At 61.7% G+C, this 11,819-nt stretch overlaps 1 protein-coding gene across 1 annotated transcript; it reads right to left on the bottom strand.

Moving 5' to 3' along the window:
- Window positions 1-6,973: 6,973 nt before the first annotated feature.
- NPTX1 (neuronal pentraxin 1) lies at window positions 6,974-11,813 on the bottom strand. The gene is given in 6 exon segments (XM_006145669.1): window positions 6,974-7,309; window positions 7,855-8,034; window positions 8,852-9,096; window positions 10,914-11,121; window positions 11,372-11,645; window positions 11,647-11,813. Coding segments are annotated over 6 exon segments (1,296 nt in total). The 3' UTR covers window positions 6,974-7,087.
- Between the last annotated feature and the right edge of the window lie 6 nt (window positions 11,814-11,819).

Raw genomic sequence — 11,819 nt, 5'->3', positions numbered from 1 at the left:
AGGAAGGATGACAGAGACCCCAAGGGGAATGTGGCCCATGGTACAGAAGTCCAAAGAGGCCAGGCCCCTGCCTCTAGACCGACGAGGACTGGACAATGAGGCAGGGGCTAGATAGAGTTCCTGGGTGAGTGGGAGGGGTGGGTGTCCAGGACACTGCTGGCACCATGGGCTGGAGAGGCTGTGGGCTCCAGGGAGCGGCTGCAGGCACCACCCAGCCTGCCCTGTCATTCGGACCCAGGTTGGGAGACCACTGCCCACCCCCTGAGTGACTGGGACAGCCTCAGGACGTGCCAGTGTCCTCCTTGGTGGGTGTCTATCATGTTTCAGAGTTAAACTGTTGGGGGGCCAGCAGACCACGTAATGATTATGTCATTGGACTCCTACATAGTCAACTGTGGTTTGAGGCACCACCCAGCCTGCCCTGTCATTCGGACCCAGGTTGGGAGACCACTGCCCACCCCCTGAGTGACTGGGACAGCCTCAGGACGTGCCAGTGTCCTCCTTGGTGGGTGTCTATCATGTTTCAGAGTTAAACTGTTGGGGGGCCAGCAGACCACGTAATGATTATGTCATTGGACTCCTACATAGTCAACTGTGGTTTGAGTCCTGGACCCGGTGACTTGGATCTCCTGCTGAGCACGTTTGTATGTGTGTCCAAAATCCTGAGAGGAGCTGGAGGAGAAAGGATTATGGTGTGGCCATCCTGGGGGGTGACTTCTTGCTTTCTGTCTCTCTGTCTTTCTGTGTCTTTCCAGTGAGCACACATGCCCGATAGCAAAAATCTCTCTCTTCAAAACAAAACAAACAAAAAAGAGTGAAACTGTTAGAAACACTGTCTGAGTGTCCAGTATGAGGGGATGTGCTCCCAGCACACGCGGAGGGAGTTCACGGCGTCTCCAGGGGGTAAACCAGCTTGTCTGGGCCTTGACACCCAGCAGACCAGGGACATCGGTGCCTGTGGCTCCAGGGCCTCTCCCAAGCAGGGACAGGGTGTACAAACTTTAGCTCTTCAGTGCCAGAGCAAAGAGCCCCTTGTAGGCTGCTGGCCGCTGTGCAGGCATGGGCACGGCAGGAGCAGGCCAGGACATGGTGGGGCCATTCCTACGTGGGCCCAGAGCATCCGAGATGGGTCTGACATGGGGTAGGACATGAACTGCCCCTCACAGCACAGGAGCACCTGCAGACTTCCGGGTCTGGCACTTGCAGGGGCTCCTTCAAGCCACATCCCTGATGCTTCAGGGCTTAGTCTGGACCCCTGCTGCCCACTGGGTGAGTGGGGCCAGCCCTGGACACCAGGGGATGGTGAAGGAGCGGCCAGCAGACCATGGCCCTGTGTTCCTGCATGGTGGTGGGGAGCAGCGTTGAGAGCAGGCCGGGGGACACCTGCCTCTGAGGCCTCTGAGCCACCCGACGCTGGCCAGGTTCCCTGGAGACACTAGAGTCCAGGCCCGGGGTCTGGACGTCCACTCTCAAGAGCACCTTGTCAACCTGGCCATCTCCCAGATCTTCGTGGGCTTTGGCACCCTGGGGTGGGGCAGTGCCCAGCCCCCCAGTGCTGACCATCCTAGTGGGGGACCTAGAGGTCTCTGTGTGGCGGGAAGGGGAGGCCAGGTCCCCCACACGCCTTCTCATCCCACCTTCTCAACCTGCTGGCTGAGTACAGTCAGCCCCACGTCACAGTGCAGGCATTGGAGTGGGAGCTGGGGATCTTGGTTTTTTGCTTGTTTGTTCTAGTTTTTGCCAGAGGAGATGTGAGAGAGGAGAGAAAGAAGGAGGGAGAGGGAGAGAGCACCATCAGTGGGCTGTGGTCACACGCAGTCCTTTCTCCTCCATCTCTCCACCCCGTCGGGATTTGGGGCACACACACACATGCACCCAGTGTACTTTTCAAGCTATCAGGGCCGAGATTCGAACTGTGTGGCCAGCAATGTGGAATCTAACAGTGCTAACTACTGTGCCACAGGCTGGCCCGAGAACCCCAGGTTTGGATTCCAGCTGGACAAGGCGCTCTGGGCCTCCAGCCCCTCACAGGGGAAGTGGGCTGGTCACCAAGGCTCCAGCCCAGACCTCCTGCAGGCCCAGACCCACAGCCTCCTCCCCTCCAAGGGCAGAGCCAGGGTGTGCACAGGGGACGAGGCCGGCGGAGTGGGGCAGGGCAGTGAGGACCCAGGAGCCATGGTGGCTGGCTGCAGGTGCACGGACACCTGGGGAGACGGGTGGCAGCTGCAGCTCCACACAACGAACCGAGCACAACACTGTCGGAGCAAGATGGGGCCGTCGCTGCAGTAGCAAGTCCCCACACAGGGAGTGTGCGAGCTGAGAACAGCCTCGCCCATGCCGTGGGCCGCTGGGGTCAGTGACTCACAAGACACTCTTCGGCCTCGAAACCCAGAGCCTGTGTCCCTCCGCCCAGACTTCCCCAAAAGCCAGCGCAGCTGCAAGGCCTGGCGGCTTCCTCCCGAGCGCCGTCCTGAGCCCCATGTTCCCCCGAAGTCGTTCACTGCCGTGCTAAGATCAGGTGTGAGAGTGTGGAAAGTAATTTGTTTCTAATGATAGTCAAAATACCCGAGTTCTTGAATGAGTGCTCACACGCTGTTACCACAGACGTGACTGCACTTCCTGGAGTGGGAGGTACTAGGCGGTGCGGCGGCTGGGCTGGGGGACCCGGGCGTGGCGCCGGGCCCAGCCATGAGCGTGCCCCATGGGAGAGCACCGACCCGCGGCGGCTCTGAGGTGGGGGGCCAGGCCACCAGGGCCTCTTTCCTGACCCCAACAAGGAGGGCCACCTTCCCCTGCCCCAAGGCCAAGCCCAGCCCTCAGCACCACTTCAGGCAAGGGGCAGCTTGCTCATAGCCCCCAGCACGAGTGCGCCCCTGGCGGGGAACACCGGTGCACTGGGCTGGAGACCCCTGAGCTAACGCAGGGTGCCAGTGCTGCCAGTGCTGCTCGTGCGCTCTCCTGGGCCCTGACCTCAGGTTGGGAGTGTCCTGTTGTCACCAGCACTGGGCCACCTGGGCCCTGGTCACTGCGCTCCCAACACTACACACACTGGAGTCAAGCTCGGTCCTCGAGGGGCGGGGGAGGTAAGCTCTTCCCAGTGCCGGGCCCCTGCAGCCCCCAAGGCCCCGTTCCGTGTTTTACGGAGCTGTGGCTTGAGTTCAGGGAAGGGGCTTGGGAACTCCAGAAGTGGGGAGGTCCCCAGGTGTGGGCTAAAGGCCTAGCAGCAGGATGTGGGGAGAACAGGGCTGCTTGGGGATCTCAGCCCAGCTGTCCGGGCCTGTGCCCAGCTGTGAGTAGTCCTGAGCAGTGACCCGAGGGCGCGCGGCTGGGGGAGGGGAGGGACACCAGGACCCCATGCAGCCAGGCTGATGTGGGAAATCGCTTTGCCTCTCTCTGCCTTAGCGCCTGCCCCCGCCCCCATCCCGATGTCCCAGTGTCGCCAGATGGTCGTGGGGCTGTGGAGAGACACTGCAATGCAAACACAGGCAGGGTCCCCAGGTGAGGTCTCAGGGGCCCTGCCCGGAGAGGGAGGGGGAGGGGGACGTGGCCGGGCAGCTGTGGAGGCACTGACCGCGCTGAGACGTTCGAGGAGACCACAGTCTTTCTTCACTCTTTACTGTGTAAAAATAAACTCCACAATTCATGTCGTTTCAGCAAGAAAATGAAAAAAAGGAGAGAGAAAGCAAGAATACCAGTAGAAATAGTGCATTTCCAGAATTGCTGATGGGAGGTGGCAGGTCCCATGGTTTTGACCCATTTGATACCAAAAAGGCTGCAGAATCATATGAAAAATGTACAGCTTTGGTTAGCAAATAATGAAAAAGTAAGATACACCGATCCTCTCCGTATTATACACTATGTACACAGTAGCGGTTTCGACCTCGAGGGGTTTGCTTCTTTTTTCCCTTGTTTTGGCAACTACGACAAAATCGGGACTCTAAGTGTTGGGCTTTGTTTTCCTCCTCGTGACCTGCCCCTTTAACAACTGCACGTCCGTCCACTGCGCACGGAAGCGGCACACGTCCCAGCGTGAGCTGAGTAAACTCGCACACTGCTCAGCCACAAGTGCTTCGGGCCCAGGCCTGCGAGGATTCGAGCCTCTTAACCTTAGCGAAGGGTCACCCTAACAGCTTCTGTCAAGGTTGGAGCTGATATCCAAGTCCTGACTCATCCCATCAGGAAGCCTGCTCCGGGACCAAGGGCTCAACGTGACGGCCGCTTCCGCATCCTGGTCCCCAACCTGCCTCCGAAGCCCGTGGGGACAACTGCGCGCCTCACGCCAGCCTCTCCCCCACTCACCACCCACAAGACACCCCCTTGGTCTCAGGTCCCAGGGCTGGTGACAGAGATCATTGCAGTCTTAGAAAGTAAACTGGGCATCTACAAAAGGAAAAGGAAGCATACAAAATGTATCTTTCTTCCAAAATACATGCTTTCAGTCCTACGTTTGGGTGGGGCCTGAAAGTATTTTCGAGGGACATCTAGGGTGAGTTAATTTATAGGTTTGTCCTTTGCTTTCATAAAAATACTCGTTTGGTAATAAACTTTTTCTTCTACAGTAAGAGAAATAATACTGAGTTATCAAAAGCAAGAAGGCTTACGATTCAAGTGGGATCTGACCCCGAGGGCTGGAGCGCTCTCGCGCCCCGACACCAGGGAGCTGCCAGCCGCCAGCTCGCAGGAGCGAGCACTGTGGAGACAGCGCCGTTTTCTCTTCTTGTTTTATAAAATGGCTTACCTGAGAGAGGCATGTATAATTCAGTGCAGAGGGGACGGCCATCAGATTAAGGAGTCGATGGGAACTACGGGATTCGGTGGGCGGCTGTGTCATCTACCTTCCTGGGGCCTGGGGCCAGCAAAGTGCCAAGTGGTAACACAGTGAGGAAGTTGAGGGGCTTGGCACGCACTCCCCTCGCGGCGGGAGCTCAGTGGCAGCTTCTGTCCCTGGCACCACGGGCGGGCGTCAGGAGCCGGGAAGGGAAGGCCGAGGCCAGAGGGACGCAGGCGCCAGCATCCGGGGTGTGCTCTGCCCTGTCTGGCTAGGGCAGAGGATGGCTTGTGGTCCTGAATGGACAGCTCCCAGTGCACCCACTCTGGGCAGGTGGCCTGGGCTGGGTGAGGCGGGGGTGGGGGCTGGCGGACGGTGCTGACTGAGAATGCCCACGCAGCCCGCCCTGGGTGCCTTCGCAACTGCTCCGATGGCTGGGGTGACGCAGGGCTGGACCTGGTCCAGAGGCGATCTGAGCTGTCTCGCTCTCTCTCAGCTGTGGGTATTGTCAGGCTGTTCTCAACCTACATGCTCGAGACACCTCTTGGTGTGTGTGGGGAGTGGAGAGGAGGAGAGGGAAGCCTGTCTCTCTCGACCCCCTCCGACACCCTCAGCTCACTTGCCAGCCATTTTCGGTAGCTACGTGGGTGGTCACAGAACACCGGGTGGCACTCAGCACACAACACGGAACCGGAGAAGCCCATGCAGGCAAGGGACACATCGGACTGAGGGGAGGAAGCACGTTCCCGCCGGGGTCATGCAAACAGAAGATCCTTGCGGATCCAAGGGAGCCACAACCCGACGCGCCGAGGAAGCACAATCACCTACGAGAAAGCCACTGTGGACGACGACGCAGCGGCGCCTGATCTGCACCCTCCCGAGAGCGATGCAGTGCAGAACAGCGACTGGGACCGTGCAGACGCCCACGGGGACACCGACACAGGGACACACAGATGCACTAGGGTTCCGACACAACACGGACCTGCGTTTAAGGGGACAGGTGGCCCTGGGGGGAACAGCATGGAGCACCTGCTCCCGAAGAAATGTCTGCAGTGCAGCTGAGCCAGGCAGTGCTGGCCAGTTTCTAGGAAGACCTGCTGGCCTTTGCTGACTGGACTCCCGGAGACAGAGTCCAGGGTGCTCTGGGGGCCTGTGGCCACACCAGATGATACAGTTAAGCCGGGGGGCTCGCCCTGCCCTGGGCATGACCCTTCTGTGTTCTCTCACTGCACACATGTGAGCACACACATACACACATGCACACGCACACACACGCTTCTCCCCTCCTCGGAAGGGCGAGGTGGAAATGTTCACGTTGCCCTTCACCCAGATCAAAAGCCAAAGATCTGGGTGCTGGCCAGAAGTCACAGGTCTCAGTGTCACTGGCCAGTGGCAGGTGGGGGGGCGGGCTGTAAGACTCGAGCCCTGCGACGGAGGCATGGGTTCCCGGCCCCTGACTGGCTAGCCTGGCTTGCCGACCTAGGGCTCTGGGAGGGATATGGCTGTCCAGAGCACCTTGGGGAGACCTTGCGACAACTGGCTGTCCATGGTGGGGTCTTAGTCCGAATGTGGTTCCCCGTCTAGGAGGGCCCTTCTTGAGCCTCTGGCCTCCCATTGCCGGGGCCTAGGGGCAGGGCGCCAGGCTGCGGTGGGCCCTCCAGCCGAGCAGCACAGCTCTGGCTGCTCAAGGGAGGGGAGTCTTGCCTCACAGAACAATGGAAGTGGGGGGACTGAGGGGAAAGGCACCACCCTGGGGCACGGCGGCCTCTCAGGCCTGTCAGCCTGCGGCCAGCAGAGAACTGGTTCCCAACGCTAGGAAACTCGCAGGGAGAGGCCTTCCCAGCCTTCAACAAGCCACTAGGAGACACCTACTACACCAACACAGTGACGAGGGGCAGCCCAGGGAGGGCACCCCGGGGGGCGCAAATGCCGACAAGTACGTGTGCCAGAGGCCGCACCAGCCAAGGCACACAGCTGACCACGTGGGCTCACAGTTCTGACCCAACACAAGCCTTCCTAGGCCACAGGGGAAGAAGGAAATGAAACCATGCAGTCACACACACCGCACTCAGACACACAGACAACACATTCTCACTGCCTTCTGCACAGCCAGGGGTGCCCGCAGAGAAGTGGGGTGTCCTCAGGGGCAGAGGAGAGCCGGGACTGCTTCATGTGCATGACAAGGACAAGACCAGGCTGTGCGTGTGCGTGTGCAGGGGTGGCCGTGGCTCATTCCTGGGGGAGGGCGAGAGGAGACAACGGGTCATCACTGTGCAAGCGAGGCCGCAGGCCAGGCCGGGGCACGGCCGGGCCCACCTGTCAGTTGATCTGGCGACAGGCCTCGAATGTCCACTTGGTGGCCCCCCCGTAGATCTCGATGTGATTCTCGGCCCAGGCGATGACGTTGCCAGAGAGGGCCTTGGTGCTGCAGGTGGCCAGGTTGTACACCTCCCCGGGCGTCAGCTTGCGGTCCCAGATGTTGAAATGCGCCAGCTCGCCCACAAACGCTTGGGTGGCATCGAACCCGCCGCCCAGAGTGTCCTTTGGAGGAAAGAGGTGCGAGTGGAGAGGCCGTCAGGGTGAGCGGGGGGTCCTGGTTGGGAATCTGTCTCTCCCATCAGGGGCTCTCACTCGCACCTCTGGGTACCATTCCGTCCCTCCTCCCCCAGGGGAGCCCAGGAAAAGCGACAGCGCTGGCCGCTTCTGCCTAGGGTGCCTGGACCCGGCCCCCTGCACCTCAGCCAGTCTGGGTGTCTGCGGGGCCACAGGCATGGCTGTGGCAGAGTCTGGGCCCATGCGGACCCCACTGCCAGCTGCATCCCCACCAGGAGCAGAAGGCCTGGGTTCCCGGTGCCTTCTCCCCCAGGTGCCAGGGAAGAGAACCACTTCACCGGGGCTAAATTCATCACTAAGCAAAACCGGCCTTTCCTGGCTGGAGCGAGGAGCGGGGCGTCACTGAGAGTGCCGGAGCACAGCCCGCTCCACTGCCTTTCCTGGACGGTCCTGCCCCACTGCCGCGTGGCGTCAGGGGAGGCCACCTCCACCCTGCTGCCTCCCTCCCCCTCCTCGGCCCTCCAGGCCCGCACCTGCTCCTGGCCCAGCACCAGTACACCCTGCGGCTTGATGGGGTGGTAGGGCGCCAGGTTCTCGCCACTGCCACCCTGGGTGCCGTCCTGGTAGGCTTCCCAGACCCCGTCCCGGGTGGTCCAGGCGACACAGATGTGGTGCCATTTCCCGTCGTTGATTACAAAGGGCAGCTTGGCCACCTGGGAGGACACAGAACGGTGAGCCCCGCCCCGCATTCTCGCAGCCTGCCTCTCCACACACAGGACGTGTCAGCCCCAGCCTGGGGCCACAGAGCTGCTTAGGAAACGAAGCGCTTGGCTGAGGGGCCCCTAGGACCGGCTGGGTACACGATCTCACTCCCACTTGCCCGTCCCCCTTTGCTAGTCCACAGACCCTCAGATGGAGTCCGGGCTCACGGGGGCCTCTGGGTCTCCAGGCCACAGCTTTCCTCTCTTCCAGCTGGGACAGCCCCAGGGGCGCGCTGCGCCAGCCTCTGCAGTCCGAGACACCACTAGAGATGGCACCAAGCTCTGGGACAGCCGAGAGAGCCTCATTTCCCCCACCATTCCAGAAGGGGTCACCCTTTCCAGAAAGGCACAACCCTTCCTGACATGGCCTTAGGAGCCAGGGCCTGGGGCCCAATTCCCAGCCCAGGCTTTGGCCAGAAGCTACCAACACCGGCAGGAGACGAGGGAGTTAGAAGCCAGGAAGAAGCCGGAGCTGATGGAGTGGAAAGTGCTGCCCAGTGGGGCCCTCTCCCAAGGGTCACATACTGGTACCAGGACAGCTGGTGCAAGGGAAGTCAGGGCTGGCAGCCAGGGGCCCCAGGAGCTGTTCTTGCCATCTCCCACCCGTCCCCAGAGGCCTGTCTGGGAAAGTGCTGGCTCTCTCCGTCCTCAGAGTCCCCGCGTCCCCAGCCTCTCCCTCCTCCTCCTCGAGCCATGCCTGGCAGATGGGCCCAGCGGCACCCGAGACCTCGTGGCCCCCAACACTGGCGGCCGGGAGCGGGGGCAGCACCTTGTCGTTGATGAGGATCTCCATGGGGTTGTTGCCCCACTCGATGAGGACCAGCTCGTTGGCCTGGCCGGGCACGGCGTAGGAGAAGGGCGTGCCCACGCCGGGCGCGGCACTCGACTTGAGCCACATGCACACGGTGAAGGCGTACATCTCAGGCAGGCTCCGCTTCACCTTGGCGTACATGTAGTTGGTGCGCAGCGGGAACGTGAGCTGGAACTTGTCCCCGGGGCGGTTGTCTTTCTGACCTGGGGACGTGGGACACAGACCCAATGAAGTGCCACAATGCCTGATACCTGTTCGGTTCTGCTGAAGCTGCGATGTATGCAGGGCAGGCTCTGGGTGCAGAGGGGTGATACCCCGAGGTCAAGCACTCCCACTAGGGCACTGGGCCGGTCTGACGAGGAGCTGATCCCAGGGCTCTGCGCCCGCCCGGGTCTGGCCAGCACCTGCTCCTCAAAGTACCTCCCTGAGGAGGAGGAGTACAGGGTGGCCGTGAGCCTGCACTTGGGCTGTGCGCGGGCAGGGTAGGAACAGGTCTCTGTCAAGCCAGTGAGAAAGTGTGGCTACAGAGGACGGAGGAATGAGGCTAGCTCCCTTTGGAGCAGCCCCCTGGGGGCCGACCTGATTCTGGGACAGAGACAGTACCCCTCTGGGGCTCTCCTGAATACTCAGGCTCCTGGTGACCACCACGCTCCCTTCAGGCTGGTGGACGCTGAGCCCTGCTCCCTCGTAGGCGACACCTGCCGAAGCCTGGGCTGTTTCCAGTACCCCATCTCTCCCCTCCTCCAAGGCTGTTCAGAGAGGGCAGTGCAGCCAGGAGAGGGAGCACTCCTGGAGCTGGGATGGCAGGTGACGGCTGGGACAGTGCCATATCCTCAGGTGAGCTTCCGGGGTGCTCCTGGAAGTGCAGGCCTCCTCCTCACACTGGCCACCAGCTCCCCTCCTGCAGGCTGTGAATGCCTGACCTTCCTTCCCCCACCCTACCAGGCTGTTGCTGCGGCCCTGACCTATGCCACTGGTTCCAGGCCTAGAGCTGGGAGCTCATACACCCGGCCAGCTCCTGGCGCACGGTCCTGCAGGGAGCACAGGAACACACCAGTCCCCCAGGCCTTTCTAGAAGGTGTCCTGCTGGTACGGCAACCCGGCTCTAAGCCAGATGTTGAGGCATGGGGCTGCCCCCTCCTGCTGGGGCAGCAGCCCCCTCCCCATGCAGCGCAGTGGAAGGGTGGAGACCCAGCCCCTGGGGTGTCTTACATGTCCCTGCGGCTCTCTCCTTCCTTCCCCTCCCTCCTGAGGTCCCTTCTTCCCTGATCTGCTTTTCAGTTACATAACACGCCTTAAGATGGCACTGTTTAAACCCGGCAGGCACATTTTGCGGTCCAAGTAGGGTCACGTGCCCCGCTCCGCACCCAGGAGCCCCCCTTTACAACCTTGTTTGATTTCTGCGACTTCAAGACAGCTGCCGAAGCTCAGCCATGCGCAGGGGCACAATAGGCCGGTCTGAGTTGGGGATGGGGAACTTCAGGGGCCTGCACAATGCCTGGGCTCGGGTCACTCACAAGAGGAAACTGGGGTGGGGGGGGACTCAAGGCAAAGGGGGTAGGGTAGAAATCCCAGGAGAACACCAGGGCCACCAGGGAGCCTGGAAGAAATCTGTCAGCAGCTGAAGTCTGCCAGGGACTGGAAGGACTCAGACCCAGCCTGTCCACAGCTTTCTGCTGGGCATGGGGACTGCCCAAGAGGCTTTCTAAGCGGGAGGGTTTGGGCTGGTGACAGCCACTGTGCAAAGTTACTGAAGGCTGAACAAATCATTTGGAAAACCAGCGAGTGTGTGTCTTTGTGTGTGTGTGTGTGCGCGCGCGTCTCTGAGGAACCATGCAATGCCTGCTCTGCTTTCCTCCCCTGAGATGTCCTCCAACCCAGGGCACCTGGTGGGTGAGCACCGACTGAGAGCCCAGAGCCTGACGGGGGAGCCCCAGGTTTGCAGGCAGGGAGCTGGGCTGGGCAGGAAGGAGGTAGGGGACTCAGCCAGGCGAGCACATGGCCCCCTCCCAGCCCCTACCTTTCTCCAGCTCGCTGATCCTCTGGTGCAGGGAAGTCAGAGCACTCTCCATCTTCGCCCTCTCCTCCGTGTCGTTCCTAGGGCCGCCCTTGCCCTCCTCCAGAGTGTTCACCCGAGACAGCACCTGCCTTTCCAGCTCATCGATCTTGCTCTGCAGCAGATCCTTGAGGCTGTTGGTCTGGCTGGAGGAATTGAGGCGACTGTATTGCTGCGGGAGCAAAGGCGGGGGAAACCACACGGTTATTGGCCGAGCTGCGGCCGTGCGGAGAGGCTCGTGGCGCGATCCCCTTAGGGCGGCTGTGGGGGCGGCCAGGCGGGGAACTCAGCGAGGGGCCGTCCGCAGGCGCGGGGAGGTGGCGGCCCGGCATCCGCGCGCTGTGGGGGGTGCCGGGCCGAATTGGGGTGGGGAAAAGCCTAGGGGCGCGCGAGCCGGAGAGGGAACCGTGACACGCGCGGACCTCGAGGTTCTCCAGGCGGGTTTTGAGCGACTGCAAAGTTTGCCCGAGTTGGCTGAGCGTCTCGGCGGCCGGTGTCCGGGACAGGTCGCCCATGGTGTTCTTGCCCGAGCCGGGCTGCTTGCGGCCGCCGCTGGTCCTGGCCTCGCCCGCGCCTGAGTCCAGTGTGCTCTGGCTCTCGCAGCGGCCCAGCTTGGTGGTCAGCTCGCGGATGGTCTCCTTCTGGCTCAGGATGGTCTCTTTCTGCTGCAGCACGGTCTCGCGGAGCTGCAGCACGACTCCGGGTCTCCCCGGCCCCGCCGGTGGCCACCGACGCGGCGCACATGTCGGCGTCCACGGGCACCGAGGTGCAGATGAAGCGCGTCGGCCCGAAATCCTGGGCCGTGCTGCCCAGGAGGCAAAGGGCGAGCAGCGCACAGGTGCGTGCGGCGCGGCTGGCCGGCATGGCTGC

This window comes from Tupaia chinensis, unplaced genomic scaffold (genome assembly GCF_000334495.1).
Source record: "Tupaia chinensis unplaced genomic scaffold, TupChi_1.0 Scaffold000159_1, whole genome shotgun sequence".
Lineage (NCBI taxonomy): Eukaryota > Metazoa > Chordata > Mammalia > Scandentia > Tupaiidae > Tupaia > Tupaia belangeri.
The sequence above is the reverse complement of the archived record's forward strand: the minus strand, read 5'-3'. Positions and strand labels throughout refer to the sequence as shown.